The sequence below is a fragment of the Chionomys nivalis genome, chromosome 5, assembly GCF_950005125.1.
Source record: "Chionomys nivalis chromosome 5, mChiNiv1.1, whole genome shotgun sequence".
NCBI classification, from domain to species: domain Eukaryota; kingdom Metazoa; phylum Chordata; class Mammalia; order Rodentia; family Cricetidae; genus Chionomys; species Chionomys nivalis.
In genome coordinates this window covers 59,894,271-59,910,570 of record NC_080090.1, presented here as the reverse complement: position 1 = coordinate 59,910,570, position 16,300 = coordinate 59,894,271, and the positions used below count along the sequence as shown (strand labels likewise).

The following is a 16,300-nucleotide window of genomic DNA, read 5'->3' as shown; positions in this document are numbered from 1 at the left end:
GTACTGTCTAACATTCCTACTCTTCTCTCTGCATGCAAGACAGGGCATATAAAGCTCTATGTGTTTGGTAAATTCTTTCAGAGCTGGGTTAAGAATATCAGAAAAACTCAAAATCACTAAAACAGTCCCTTGAAGTTTTAAAAATCTTAGGAATGATTATGTAACCACACCTGCTAAAAATTGATCCCTTGATCATTTATTGCAACATGATTGTGCAAGATATTATCTTGTAAGTGAAGTGCCCTGTAGTGTATTATTAAAAAAAAAAAAAAACTCTTAAGAGTTACCAGCAATTTGCTAATTGGTTTATGAATTATATATAGACTTGCAAAACCAAGACATAGGTTTAAGTGAGGTTCTTCATTGGACTGAAAATATAAAGTACAAAACACGTAGAAGGGAATGAAACTGTGGTTGCAATAAGAACAACAGTGTTGAATCTCTCTTCAACTACAATATTGCAGAAAAAAATGTTTAAAAACTTCATATAAAAGTTATCAAATGTGGAGACCTGTGGATTTAAAAATACAATCCAGGCTCATTTGACTGAAAAGTGACGTTTCTGATGTACAATATTGCTGTTACAGGAAACTAGGAGCTGAAGAGGATGGAATTTTGGTAGTCAGCCTAACAGGATAACTCATAATTAGAAACATTTTTGAAACACCCAAGGAGGCATGCAAGTGTTATGGTTTACAAACACCAATCAGAAAGTTGCAGTTCAGCTCTGCGATGTATAGTACTTGCGAACATAAGTAAGAACACTTTCTTCCCTGCTCCTCCTCCTCAAGCTCCCAGATGTGTAAGTGCCCACTGAAAACGCTTGGCTTCTCACTTTACTTCTACCTACCTAACTTGCTTCAGGTGATGATGCTTGCTAGTAGGTCGCCAAAACAAGACAAAGTATTAGATGCCTCCCCAGGGCAAAGACAGTCTAACCTTTTAGAATAATAAGAACCACCAGTATTCACTTTTTTTTTCTTAAAATACGGAAATGCATGCTCTGGCAGGGAAGAGGAAGGAAAGATTCCTCTTTCTCACCGGTGTGACTACCTTTCCCACTTCTGATAGGCTGCTTCCGTTGGCCAAAGCTCCTGTTGTGGTTGGTTTTTTTTTTTTTTTGATTGTTTGCTTTTTAGATCTAGTATTTCACCCATTAAGATGATATGAACCTAAGTACAGTGTTCAATCATGACTGGTAGATAAATGACCATTCACTGATCAGTTTTGTTAAAAACATTTTTTTCTTATAAAGTTAACAAACCAAGGCTGTTGATCCCTGAATTAGAAGCTGATTTGCTTGATTATTTTCCAAAGTGTGAGTGAGGTGGGAAAGAGGAGAAGAGCCTTTCGTGCTTTCTGCATGTTGATCCTCTAATTTGGCAACACCATGGGAACATCTTCTAGTCAAGCGATGTGGCATTTTGTGAATCTAAGTACCAGCCCATGATTTTGATATAGGCTGCTTACCGCCCAGAGGGGAAGAGGGTCTGCCCCTTCCCCCTCAATGTTTCAATCTGGCCCAGTAGTAGACACTGAGCCCTGGGCAGATTCCCCAGGAGCAACCATTTCTTCTTGAGAAGGTGACCCTTCCTCAGCTTGCCGGGATGTCACAGTCGTTTCAGGAGAAATGCTATGAGGCCCTTCCAGGGGTATACAGCCAGGGTGGTTTTTTCGAAAGTGTTGATTCAAGATGGCCTGGAAGGGGAAACTTTTGCCACAAACATGACAGTGAAAGGGCTTGTTGCCTGTGTGCTTGCGGATGTGATATTCCAGCTGATCTTTCCGGGTATACTTTTTTCCACACATGCGGCAGACAAAGGGTGTTATTCCCATATGCAGGCGCATGTGGCGGTCCAGACTTCCCTTTTGGTTGAAAGATTTGGCACAGTAGATGCAGGTGAGGCGGGGATTATACCGGAACCACCTCTCAGATACCTCCTGTTCTCGGAGATACTCCACATAGCCGCTAACTCCCATCATTGCTGACTCTTCTACCTGTGACAGAAGAAAATAAGTGAATATTACATAACATTAAGCATATATGTTAAAAGCAACCCAATCTACCTATTCCTGTTACTAAGATATATACGTTTGTGTGTCTGTGTGGTGTAAGGACTAGAACGTAGGACCTTGTGCAAGCTACGCAAATGCTTGTTACATTCCTAGCCCATACACACTTATTTGTAATGGAGAGCCAAGAGAGAAACTCATTACCAAAAAAGTAAATACATTAACATAATAATTTAAGAAGAATTCTGAGAGTATTCTTTTATTACTGTAAAAAGAACAGAGGGGCTGGAGAGATGGCTCAGTAGTTGGGAGCACTGACTGCCCAGCACCCAATAACACCCAAATAGCAGCTAACAGCTGCTGTAACTCCAAGATCTGACACCCTCACACAGACATACGCCAATGCAGGCAAAACACCAATGCAAATAAAGTGAAAATAAATAAATTTTAAGGAAAAAAACAATAAAAAACAAGCAACACAAAGTTCTGGCTGATGAATTGGATGCTTATTAAGCCTCTGCTACACTTGAGAGGTAGAAACATTAGAATTAGAAATTCAAGATTATTTTTGGCAACATAGGGAGTTGAAGATCAGCCTAACTACATGAGACATGTCTCAAAAACTAAAACCAAAAGTCAAACTGAGCCCACAATACCATCCTTTGAGTCTATCCTTACAACTGTATTCTAGACAATCAACCACAGAGTATATAGAACTTTCTGTGATGGAAATGTTCTATAATTTGAACTACTCAATGAAGTAACCACATGGCTATTAGCATTTGTCATGTCTAATGCAACTGAGGAAAAATTTCAATTGCTTTTAACTAATTTAAACAAAAATTCAAATGTGCTTATGTCTACTATACATGAAAGAATGGAGTATATAAAGGCAAATACAATCAAATTTCCTTTATGACACTATCATTACTATGTTAACCAGCAGTTATCTACCTTTATAAAAAATATATGCAATAATGTAATACATAAGCACATCATTATCATGCTATAAACTAAAAATCATTTCTTTACATTTTTTATTTTATGTATTGGTGTTTTGCCTGTATGTATATCTATGCACCATTTGTGAATGATGCTCTTGGAGACCAGAAGTGGGTGTCAGGTCCCCTAGAACTGGAGTCACAGTTGTTGAGTACCGTGCGGATGCTAGAAATTGAATCTGGGTCCTCTGGAAGAGCAATCAGTGCTCTTAACCACTGAGTTATCTCTCTGGCCTCCTAAGAACTAAAAAGCTTTAAGTGATTTCAGGCTAAATTGGCTGAAGACATGGGGTTTTCCCATCTGAAAGCTGGAAGGATAAGAACATATTCTTTATTTATTTGTTTTGTTCTTTGAGATAGGGTTTATCTACCTAGCTGTGGAGCCTGACCCGGAACTTGTTCTGTAGATCAGGCTGGCTTTGAACTCACAGAAATCCACTTTTTTCTGTCTCCCAAGGGCTGGGATTAAAGATATGCACCACCATCACCTGGTCAAGAATAAATTCTTTTAAACAAGTAACTTATGAAATTTTAGATTGGGGTCTGGAAAAATGGCTTAGTTGTTAAGAGTGTACATAACTCTTGCAGAGGATCAGAGTTTGGTTCCTAGCACCCATGTCTGGTGGCTTACAACTGTCTGCAGCTCCAGATTTAGGGGCATCTGGCTTCTGTAGGCATCTGCACATAGCCCCCAATCACAGAAATAAGCATAATTTTAAAAAAATAATAAAGCAGGGCATGGTGGTGCATGTCTTTATTCCCAAAACTTGAAAGGCAGAGACTGGTAGCACTCTTTGAGTCTGAGGCCAACCAGGACTACATAGTCAACTCTGTCTAATAAATAAGTAAATAAACCAATAAAAATAAATCTTAAAATATGTTTTAGAGTGATAAACACCTTTAGCTCAAAATTCTATGTTAAATATCACTATTCAGAAATTACTAATTTGGGGGCTGGAGAGATGGCTCAACAGTTAAGAGCATTGCCTGCTCTTCCAAAGGTCCTGAGTTCAATTCCCAGCAACCACATGGTGGCTCACAACCATCTATAGTGAGGTCTGGTGCTCTCTTCTGGTCTTCAGGCATACACACAGACAGATATTGTATACATAATAAATAAATATTTAAAAAATTACTAATTTTTTTTGGGGGGGCTGTTGACTACTAAAGTCATTACAGTCAATTTTCTTAAACAAAATCATGCAGGTAGCCGGGTGGTGGTGGCGCACGCCTTTAATCCCAGCACTTGGGAGGCAGAGGCAGGCGGATCTCTGTGAGTTCGAGACCAGCCTGGTCTACAAGAGCTAGTTCCAGGACAGGCTCCAAAACCACAGAGAAACCCTGTCTCGAAAAACCAAAAAAAAAAAAAATAAATAAATAAATAAAATCATGCAGGTAATAATTACAATTTTGAACAGAAGCTAAGGTATTAATACAAAGAACATATTGTATTAACTAGAGAAAGATTCAACTAGTTAACAATTCCATAAGCTTTAGTTCCTAAAAGCAATCTTTTGTCTCTTTCTCACATGCTAGCCTGACGGGGCTTTTCAGCATTTCCGAAGGAGGCAGCTCCTCAGCAGATCTAGGAATCAGTACATAAAATCAAGGTTGATTTTTTTTTTTTTTTTCAGACAGGGTCTCACTATGTAGCCCAGGCTGGTCTTAAACTTTTGGCAATCTTCTTACCTCAACTTCCCCCACGAGGAGAACAGACTATGATCTATAGCATCTAGCTTTTGAGTTGTTTCACAAAGAATTTTTATTAATTTTCCTGGGTCATCAAAACAGAACTCACAGAAAGAATAGGAAGAATCTTACTAATAATCCTAAGTGACCAAGGACAAAACACAGGAATTTCTCTGGAGTTCAGTTTTTCCATTTATAAAAAGGACATCACATGTTGTTCCAACTTTATAGGATTGAGATTAAAAATTGCTAATAGTACCTTGAGATATATTTTTAAGAACCTTAAAAGGGGGGCTGGAGAGATGGCTCAGCAGTTAAGAGCATTGCCTGCTCTTCCAAAGGTCCTGAGTTCAATTCCCAGCAACCACATGGTGGCTCACAACCATCTGTAATGAGGTCTGGTGCCCTCTTCTGGCCTACAGGCATACACATAGAAAGAATATTGTATACATAATAAATAAATATTAAAAAAAAAAAAGAACCTTAAAAGGACATAATGGCTCATACTTGTAATCTGTAATTCCAGCACTGAAGTAGACACAGGCAGATTACCAGAAATTCAATGTCAGTTAGGACTACATGTGAGACTTGATCTCAAAAAACAAAACCTTATTTTACCAACAGAATCTCAATGTATTGACCGGGATAGCCTCAAACATTCCTAGCTCAAGATATCTTCCTGCTTAGTCCCCTGTGTGGATGGTATTATATCATCAAACTCAGGTACTTTGGAAAAATCTGAAAGCATTACATCACATAACAGTTAAGAGTGCCCTGGTTTCAAATTTGAGTTCCATTTATTATCCTTAGTTTTCTTAATCATTTCCTGAGACATGGTTTCTTTGTGTAGCCCTGGCTGTTTTGGAACTTACTCTGTAGACCAGGCTGGCCTCAAACTCAGAGAAATCAGCCTGCCTTTGTTCCTAAGTGCTGGGATTAAAGGTGTACACCACTACTGCCTGGTTGCTCCAGTATTTTCTTGTTTTGAATGATTGATAGATTGATTGATTGATTTTGAGACAGGGTTTCTCTGTAAGCTCTGGCTGTCCTCACTCTGTAGACTAGGTTGTCCTGGAACTCAGAGAGATCTGCCTGCCTCTACCTTCCAACTGCTGGGATTAAACATGTGTGCCACCATTGCCCAGTTGCTCCAGGATTTTCAATACATCAGTTTTCTTTTTCTTTGTTGTTGTTCATAATAATGTAAGTTGGCCAGTTGAGATATCTTAGCAGGTCAAGGGCCTTCCTGCCTGACAACCTAAGCTGATTCCCAATGGCCCACATGATGGAAGAGAACCAACTCCTGCAAGCTGTCCTGATATCCACATGCTTTGTGGCATGCACATGTGCACATCCACCACACACCCACACACACACACACACACACACACACACACACACACACACAAGCAAATATAAATCTTTGCTTCGCTTTGGTCTTCTGTGGCCTAGGGAAATAACTGGTAAGTGGATTTACCATAATACATCTTCTTATATATTAAATTGTATAGATGTATTTTATCCTTTGAATCATTTCTAGATAGTACTTTTATTTTTTTAAAAAAATTACATTTAGCCGGGCGGTGGTGGCGCACGCCTTTAATCCCAGCACTCGGGAGGCAGAGGCAGGCGGATCTCTGTGAGTTCGAGACCAGCCTGGTCTATAAGAGTTAGTTCCAGGACAGGCTCCAAAAAACCATAGAGAAACCCTGTCTTGAAAAACCAAAAAAAAAAATTACATTTATTAGGGAGAGATGGCTTGGTGGTTAACAGTATTTGCTGTTCTTCCAGAAAACCTGTGTTCAGTTCTTACAAACAGTATCAGACAGACTCCTTGGGCACTGTCCCCCAGCTATAAAATTTTTTTTAAATCCTAAGATTAAATCTACTCATAGTGAGAAGGGGGAGGGACAGAGAGAGAGAGAGAGTGTATGTGACGTGTATGGAGGTTAGAGGACAGTTTACAGCACCCAGTTTTGTCCTTTCGCCATGTGGTCAGGTTGCCAGGCTTGGCCTCCCCTGAGGAGCCACTGCACTAGCATTCTGTAGTACTATCTACATCTATTTCTTTATAGACTCTTTTGTTTTAGTCAGGTAAACACCCTTATGTAATCCAATATTATTTCTATCCTAATTACAATTGAAAACTGGTGAAATTTTGCTTGTGTTTTAACAAATATAGCTTGTCTGAAGATCAGAGTGTGGAGCTAGCCACACTAGTTAGCCACAGAGGCCAGGCAATGGTGGCACAATACCTTTAATCCCAGCGCTTGGAGACAGAGATATACAGATCTCTGTGAGTTCAGGCCACCCTGGGCTACATAAGACCGAATCAGTCTAAAACACAAACAGAGTCAAGCGGTGGTGGCTCACACCTTTAATCCTAGCACTAAGAAGGTAGAAACAGGAAGTGATATGGTGGAGAGAGGAATATAAAGCAGGAGGAGACAAGAGCTCAGGATTCAGTCTGAGACAGGATACCCATTTCGATCTGAGGATTTTGCAGAGTTAAGAACTAGTGGCTGTATCTTTCAGCTTCCATCCCCTAATATCTGACTCCAGGTTTTTATTATTAGGACCAATTAGATTCGTGCTACAAAAAATTATATTTAGGCCATGATCGTGTTGTATTTTTGTTAATTTCAGCATTTGGGAGACTGAGGCAAAACTCAAACACATTTAAATCCTGACAGAGTAGTGTATAATAGCAGCCCTAGTTACTTGGAGAAACTAAGGCAGGCAGATTTTTAACCCAGAGTTTAAGAACAGCCTGGGCAACATAGTTTCCTATCTCAAAATAGGGAAGGATGGAGCTAGACAGATGGGTCAGTAGTTAAAAGCATTTGTTGTTCTTCTAGAGGTCCTGAGTTCTATTCCCAGCATCCACAACCTCTTGAGCTCCTGGAGGTGTCTTAGGGTTACTACTGCTGTGATGAAACACTATTGCCAAGGCAGCATATACAATAAAGCATTTAATTGGGGGCTTGCTTACAATTTCAGAGGGGTAGTAGTCCATGATCATAGGCAGGATTATAACAGGCATGGTGCTGTAGTAGGGGCTAAGAGTTCACATCTGATCCAACCCTTACATAGGAGGCAGAGAGCCGATGGCCAGGTGTGGACTTTGGAAACCTCAGTAACACCTCTCTTCCAAGGCAACACCTCCTAATCCACAACCGGGAACATGTGCCTAGGGGGCCATTCTCATTCAAACCACTGCAGGCACCAAGGCCCTCTTCTGGCTTCTGTAAGCACTTGTATTCATGTGTACAAAACTACACATAGATACAGATAATTAAAAATAAATCTTTTTCTCAATGAAGAGGAAGAAAAGGGAAGATAGAAGCTGCATTTAAAATCTGCTTAGTTAGAAGAAAAAAAAATCCACAGCTGGGGAGACGGTTCAGTCAGTAAAGTACTTACATGTCATGCAAACTTTAGGACTAAGTTCAATCCTCAGAACCTATGTAAAAAAGCTGGGTGTGGCGGCATGAGTTTTTAATTCCAGCCCCAGGAATGAAGAGACAAACAGGGATCCCTGGATAACCAGCCTAGCAGAGCCTTTGAGTCTGAGGCCAGTTAGAGACCCTTTCAAGAAAAATCAAGGTAAAAGGTCTGAGGTTTACTTCTGACCTCCACATATATATGTGTGCATCACTCTCTGCACAACAAGTACCTTCACACACGAATACACATCTGTTTAACTGTACCTGCATTATGTGGACACTAAGTCTTGTAAATGCCTGTAAGTACTTGTGTTCTTTTAGGACATTTGTATGATTAGTCTATAAGGCTGTTAATATCTGCCCTAATCACTGCAACTATCTGCATAACTAGTTACATTTGCATGCTATTATACAAGATTTGAGAGATGGGGCATTCTTATTATTTTTCCACTTAGCTCTTGCATTTTCTCTACCACTCAATCAAAACTAAAAAATAATGCAGTATATTGGCATACATCTGAAATCCAAGTCCTGAGAGGCAAAGTCAGGATGATCATGTTTTTGTGTTTTTTTTAGTTTTTTTTTTAAATTTTATTTTATTTATTTATTTATTTAAGATTTTTGCCTCCTCCCTGCCACCGCCTCCCATTTCCCTCCCCCTCCCCAGGAGGATCATGTTTGAGGTCAGCCTGGGTTATGGAAACCCTGCCTCAAAACATCACTACCACCACTAATAACAACAACAAAAACCCCAAAACTAAAAATTTTAGTGTGTAACAATATCTTACTGCCAGTACTGTACCAATATACACAAAAAAATATATCCAGTGGTTTAGATAACAAGAAATTGTAATGGAGGTTAAATAAGCTACCTTTTTTTTTTTTTTTTTTTAAAGATAGGGTCTTACCATCCAGTCCTGGTTGGTTTGGAATTTGTTATGTAGACCAGGTTGGCTTCTAAATGACAGAGATCCATCCACCTGCCTTTGCTCTCCAGTGCTGCCATGTCTGCAAGGTAGACAACCTCTTTTTTTTTTTTTTTAAGTTTTTTGAGACCAAATTTCTCTGTGAAGCTTTGAAGCCTGTCCTGGAACTCGCTCTATAGACTAGGCTGCCCTCGAACTCATAGAGGTTGACCTTCCTCTGCCTCCTAAAAGTTAGGCAATCTTTTTTTTTCCCCCCCAAGTCAGGGTTTCTTTGTGTAGCTTTAGCGCCTGTCCTGGAACTTACTTTGAAGCCCAGGCTGGCCTCGAACTCAGAGATCTGTCTGAAGTTAGGCAATCTTAACCTACTTGTTTTCCTTTTTACAGACTAAAGTATCTAATTTATTGTGTTCTATGTTGTTACAGCTTTGAAAAAAATCAATTCTCAGTATTAAAGTTCTGTAAAAGACAAACAAAAATGTCAACCGATCACTTCAATAGCTAAGGAGAGTTGGGAAGAATACAGAAAACATCATTTTCATGAGTCTTTGTGGTTTTTTTTTTAAAGATTTTAATTTTTTTTAACATTTATTTATTGTGTATACAATATTCTGTCTGTGTGTATGCCCGCACACCAGAAGAGGGCACCAGATCTCATTACAGGTGGTTGTGAGCCACCATGTGGTTGCCGGGAATTGAACTCAGGACCTTTGGAAGAGCAGGCAATGCTCTTAACCACTGAGCCATCTCTCCAGCCCGAGTCTTTGTGTTTTTAAGGATGGGGTTTTACTCTACAGCACTCACTGGCTTGGAACTTATTAAAAGCAGCTTAGGCTGGCCTCAAATTTGCAGCAATTCTGCCTCCTCTATTTCCCAAGTGCTGGGATTAGAGTTGTGTACCACCACATCTAGCCTTTAGAACTCTGTAGTATGATAGAAGATTCAGGATGCAAATACATAAAAAGATACATACATACAAAAGAATAAATACATAGAAATGCATAAGCAATTTACTTATATGTACAAAATAAATATTAGATAGACTAACAACTATATACCCATATATATTTCCTACATAGCCTAAACCAAATTATTTTTAATCTAAGTTCTAAATGACCCAAAGGTATAAGGTTAAGGAATTAATTTTACTCTCAGGTTTATAGGTATATCTACAATCAGGAAAAAATTCCACATTTAAAAAAAAAGTTATTTTTGTGTAGGAGTGCTTTGCCTACACACAGACACACAGACACACACACACACACACACACACACGGAACATAAATGTGCCCGGTGTCTGCAGAGGTCAGAACAAGAAGGCACTGGAACTGGAGTTAGAGATGGTTGTGTACTGGGAACCAAACTAGGATTTTCAGCAAGAGCGGTAAGTACCTTTAACAGCTGAGCCATTCATAATTTCACCCCCACAGTTATTTTTTTTTCTTTCTACATCTCAAATCCTAATTCTAGCATGATCACAAGTAAGATTAAGAAAAAACTAATATACATCAAATCCAGTATGTAACAGGGCCACTGTTGTTTGTCCTACACCTTTCTTATTCATTATGTTCTGTTTATTCAGTGACAAGTTCTTCCACCAACACAGCAACCCTAAGTCCAAAACTACATACCTGGGAGCTAAGTTGCTTAGGCTCATCCACTCTCCCAGGAGACTCACTTCTGGCTCTGTATCTTTCTGTCATGGAAACAACACTGCCGGAGGGACTAAATCTGTTGGAAAAGGAGCATAAAGGGGACCAATAGACAAGTAGTGCCAAAGAACTTGAATGCTGTTTCTCCTCTATCTTATAGCTGAGGAATGGGAGTAAATCAAACAGAAACATTTTCAAAGTGACAAACAGATCATACGAGAAGGTGAAAATAAGACTAAATACAAGCTTTCTACCCTAGTAAGCACTATAAAGGGAATAAAAACATGTATGAAACCCAGTCCATAGTTTTGTTTTGCTCCTATGAGCTATGGTTCTATTATGAAGCCTTTGGGGTCTGGTACTCACTATAGAGGCTCCAAAGCTGTCCTGAATTTATAGTAATCCTTCTGGTTCAGCACCCCAAGTGCTAGGATTCCGGGCATGTACCATTATGCCTGACACAATTTCAGTTCTTTTATGTTAACTATTGGGGTTTTGGCTCTTTCTTCTCTTACGGTAATCTACTCATAGTTCATATAGACTAAAGCTTTTTTTTTCCCATTTAAGAAGGTACTACTTCGCCGGGCGGTGGTGGCGCACGCCTTTAATCCCAGCACTTGGGAGGCAGAGGCAGGCGGATCTCTGTGAGTTCGAGACCAGCCTGGTCTACAAGAGCTAGTTCCAGGACAGGCTCCAAAGCCACAGAGAAACCCTGTCTCGAAAAACAAAAAAACAAAAAAACCAAAAAAAAAACAAAAAAGAAGGTACTACTTCTGATATAGTTCTAATATAGGACAACAGTTTCTAATACTGGGGATGAATATATATTCTGTGTTCAAGAATATTTAGACTAGCCGGGCGGTGGTGGCGCACGCCTTTAATCCCAGCACTCGGGAGGGAGAGGCAGGTGGATCTCTGTGAGTTCAAGACCAGCCTGATCTACAAGAGCTAGTTCCAGGACAGGCTCCAAAACCACAGAGAAACCCTGTCTCGGAAAAACAAACAAACAAACAAACAAACAAAAAGAATATTTAGACTATTAAGGTTACATAATGGGAAATACTCAAATCAAGACCATCAATGTGGCTAAAATCTCCTACAAAATGTCTACATTAGTTATAAACCAAAGAAATGAGTTAGTTGGTTTTAATTGCTCCAAAGATCAATTTCAAATTTATTTATTTGTTTGTTTATGAAGCATATACATGCCAGCATATGTGTAGAGGTCAGACAACAACTTATTAGAGTCCGTTCTTTCCTTCTACCATGTGGGCTCCAGGGACTGAACTGAGATGGTCAGGCTCTAAGTGCCTTTACCCATTTTGATCTATTTCAAGAATAAATTAGCTTGTAATCTAGGTCTGGATGCATAAGGTCGGAAGAAGGCATGAGTTTGAGGCTAGCCTAGGCTACATAGTAAGCAACAGACCATCTTGAGCTATGGAGTGAGACTCTGTCTCAAAGCTGGGTGGTGGTATACAACTTTAATTCCAAAATTCAGGAGGCAGAGGCATGTGGATTATCTGTGTTCCAGGACAGCCTGGTCTGCACAGTGAGCTCGAGGACAGGCAGGGCTACACACACAAGAAAAAAACCTATCTCAAAACCAAAACACAACCACCAACAACAACGAAATCCAAATATGGTAGCTCATGCTAGTAATCCCAGAACTGAGGAGGCTGAGGCAGGAAGATGCCCTGAATTTAAAAAAACTTGAGCTACAGAAATCTTTTCTCAATAAAAAAGTGAGAAAAAAAAAAAGAACATAAAATGTTACCAATCTAAACTAATAACATTTTTCTTTCAATTGAATAGATGAAAGACAGTGCTTTTTCCATCAAAAGGAAATGTTCTAAGATTTGGTACATTAGGAAGAAAACAGTGACACCATAGGCCATGGCAGCATGGGGGTGGGGGAGCAGTGGGGGGGGGACACTCAGGCCTAGGGCAGTAGCGGTTCCAAGGGAAACATCACTAGGTGAGGTGACACTTGAAAAAGCTTTTACTGTACTATATTACTCTAATCTGAAAAAGAACAATCACTGATGGCACCAGACTCTAATTTTGTAGGTAAGGGCAAATGGAAATAACACACAGTGCTACAAGGAAAGTAAAACTCCCCAAGGTTACCTACCTGTGTGGTGCTCTACAGAGAAAGGGCAATGTTACTAGGCACCTTCTGACAATCGGCTCCTTGCCTAGAGTCCAGACAGCCCTGGCAGTAACTGATCCTAGAGTGGCTGCAGATGCTATCTGATTCATGGTAGTAGCTGATTTTACCACAGTTCTCATAACATCATGAGTACTTCAGAACCAGGAGCTTCCTGCTTTGAGAAAATAATGCAAGTCTTCTGACATATTTCCAGTCTCCCAAAGTAAGTTGAATAGGAATATCAGGTAAGAAAAATGCTCTCTGTAACACAGAAGGCTCATTTAATTATGTTTACACAATAGTTTTAAATAGGAAAGCAAAACCTACCTGTCAACTTCACTGCTGGTTGGCCGAGCTACCTTGGTTCCTGAAGACCCTAAAGTGTAACTTTCCTGTCCTATGGAACCATGGCCGGTGGTGTCAATCACCATGGCCGTGACTTCTTCTGCACTACTTCCATCTTCTCCAGAAGGCTGATTCTCGGGCCCAAGCCACTCTTCCAGATTTTCAGTTTTGATGTGCACTGCTCCAAGAACCCTAACTTCATCACCGCTCCGCGCCCCTTGGTCTGCTATTCCTGTTTCCACATACCACTGCCCTGCTCTGTTGATTCGAAGAATGGGCTCCCGGCTCTCTACATCAGAACTCTGCTCAATTATCTGAGGACTGGTGGACTCTTCAGGGGGACTGAGCTCTCTGATATCCAGCACAGCACTGACCTGTCCTCTCCAGTTTCCCTTTGTAGCATTATGTCGTGGGCTAAGTGAGCGGTTTAGAGGTGGTGTAACCCTGTGAGACTCTGGAGGTCTCTCTGAGTGCTTTGTCCTTGTTTGACTTAATTCTGCTTCAACCTCAGTCACATTAATTTTGAAATGAATGCCCTCTAGGATCTGGGTACATTTGTCTATAATATGCTGCATCTGCAGAAAACTAGCAGCTGTTAGGTAGCTGATAATATCTGCTAGTTGCAGGCATATCCGTCCTGTGTAACAGAAAGAAAGGAGCTGTTCAAAAACAGTAGGGTTCTTGATGACAGAAATGGACACAGTACTCATTTCATTCAAGGACATGTGATCCCGGAAATAAGGAGAGCTGGCAGCCAGAACTACTTTGTGAGCCCGAAAAGCTTGTCCTTGCACGTTGACCACGATATCACAGAGACGGCCTTGCATTCGCAGCTGGTTGAGATGGCTCAGAACAGAGTTGCTGAAGTCAGGGATCTCCAATTGTATGTTCCCACTTTTCTCCATGGTCATGCCTGGAAGTACAGGCAGACATTCAACCCTGCTGAGAGAGCAAACCATATTCTTAGCACCATCTTTATTCCCTTCGTGCTTTCTAGTTTAAACATCCCTAAAAATGTAAAATCTCCTGGCCAGGAGTGCCAGGTACACATATATAATTTTTTTTTTTTTTTTTTTTGGTTTTTCGAGACAGGGTTTCTCTGTGGTTTTGGAGCCTGTCCTGGAACTAGCTCTTGTAGACCAGGCTGGTCTCGAACTCACAGAGATCCGCCTGCCTCTGCCTCCCAAGTGCTGGGATTAAAGGCGTGCGCCACCACCGCCCGGCCACATATATAATTTTAACACTGGTGCACTAAGGCAGGAGAATCTTGAGTCTTGGCTACATAAATGAAAACTTGTCTCAGAAGAAAAACTGAAATCTCCATGTATGAAGAGGTACCTTCCTCACGATGCCTGGTCACAGTAATAGGAATTGCCAGTAGGTGTTTTGTTTTCTTAGAAACAAAGTCTCATTCTAAGGCAGCCCTCAAGCTAGTGGTGACTCTCCTGATCCCACCTCCAGCGCTAGGGTTAGTGTGAGCGGCTAAGCCTGGCAAGAGGTGTTTTAGACTTCACAGTAAAATACAATCAAAACAACAACAAAAAGTGATTGCTAGACTGCTAAAACATAAGCTACAACCAGACTTTATTAATAAGCTATATAACGTCAAGAAAGGAGTTTATCAAGGAGGGCTATCAAACAGAAGAATTTCAGACTGAATACAAAAATTCATTATTTTTTTTCTAGAGAAAATAAATTTTAAAATAAATGTAATTATATGCAGGTTGATACAATTTACATGTGGCACAGGCTGTTTAAGGGACTAATTTCCTATGTGAATGGTCAGTATTATCACTTTTTTTTTCAAGACAGGGTTTCTCTATGTAGCTAGCCCCGGCTGTCCTGGAACCTGCTCTGCATATGGAACTCAGAGACCTACGAGCCTCTGCCTCCCGAGTGCTGGAATTAAGACACCACAGCTGGCATTTATTTGAGACGGGCTCTTCCTGAAGACTCACTATGTAGATAGATCAGGCTGCTCTCAAAATCAGAGATCTGACTGCCTCTGCAGAGATTAAAAGTGTACCGCCCCCATGCCAGGCTAGGCAAAAACTAGGTAAATCTTTCTTTATCCAACAAACTTGAGGTTGGGAATTCCAAAGTGGTAATATTACTTAAATTCAAGAAGTTGGTTTTCCACAGCTGACGAGAATAAAGCCTAAAATTTTACACTGACAGACTGCAACTGCATCAAACGGTCTCAGTTGAGGGTAGCTCGGGGATATCACAGTGATTTTGGCTCGCTGTGCATCCACTCTACCTCTAAATTTGAGACTACACAACACACCAGGAAGTGGTTCTAACAGACTCACATGATCACCCCACATTGACAACACACTTAATGAGTAAACAGGGAAGTGCAAACACCGCTTTCAAGAAGCAACTTTAGCCAATCTGACCTTTTTCCAAAGCGTTATTTGTTTTGAAACTTTTAATCCATTAACAGCCTCTGTCGATGCCATCACGAATTCAGATGTTTATTTTGGAGCCTACACCAGCGCCTTTTTGTTTGCTCTTTCCAGCAATTCCCCAGTGAGGAAGAAGCCCCTGGAGTAAAGTCTTTCTCTAGCGTCGGCCCTGGAGGGGCAAGAGCTGTAAAAGGGAGAATCGGGAACGCTTGGGGTTGGCCAGTCAGGTACGGGAGCACGGGAAAAGGGGGACCTGGCTAAGCGGGGAGATGGCACAGAACCCGGGAAAAGAGAGCAGAAGGAGCGAGCGGAGGAGCGGGCGCTCAGGTGAGGCGCTGGAGGGGGAAGGGGGCGGCGCCCCGGGACCCGGTGCAGGGCGGCGGAGGCGGCCGCGGTGGGGGTGTGTCTGGGTGTGTCCCCGCCGCGGGGTCCTGAGGGAGGGGCTGGCAGGGGGCGGGCCCGCGAGCTCAGCAGCCCCGAGCCAGGGAGTGTGTGTGGGGGAAGGTCGCCGAGTGCTGGGGGTGGAGGGGTGGGGCGGGGCGGCCGAACGCCCCGGGAGCGGGCTGCAGCCGAGACGCGGCCGAGGAGCGTCCGGTGTAGGCTGACGAGGGTGCGGGGCCCGAGCCCAGTCAAAGAGCAGCACCTACCTCCGGGGGTGGAAATGGGCCGGA

General features: G+C 41.4%; 1 protein-coding gene across 1 annotated transcript; it reads right to left on the bottom strand.

The window, feature by feature from the left end:
* Positions 1–1,385: 1,385 nt before the first annotated feature.
* Zbtb37 (zinc finger and BTB domain containing 37) lies at positions 1,386–16,287 on the bottom strand. The gene is made up of 5 exons (XM_057769269.1): positions 16,277–16,287; positions 15,621–15,813; positions 13,204–14,160; positions 10,704–10,803; positions 1,386–1,998 (listed from the first exon to the last, which is right to left on the bottom strand). The coding sequence occupies exons 3-5, from the start codon at positions 14,130–14,132 to the stop codon at positions 1,513–1,515; spliced, it is 1,515 nt and encodes a 504-aa protein (XP_057625252.1). The 5' UTR covers positions 14,133–14,160; positions 15,621–15,813; positions 16,277–16,287; the 3' UTR covers positions 1,386–1,512.
* Positions 16,288–16,300: the final 13 nt, after the last annotated feature.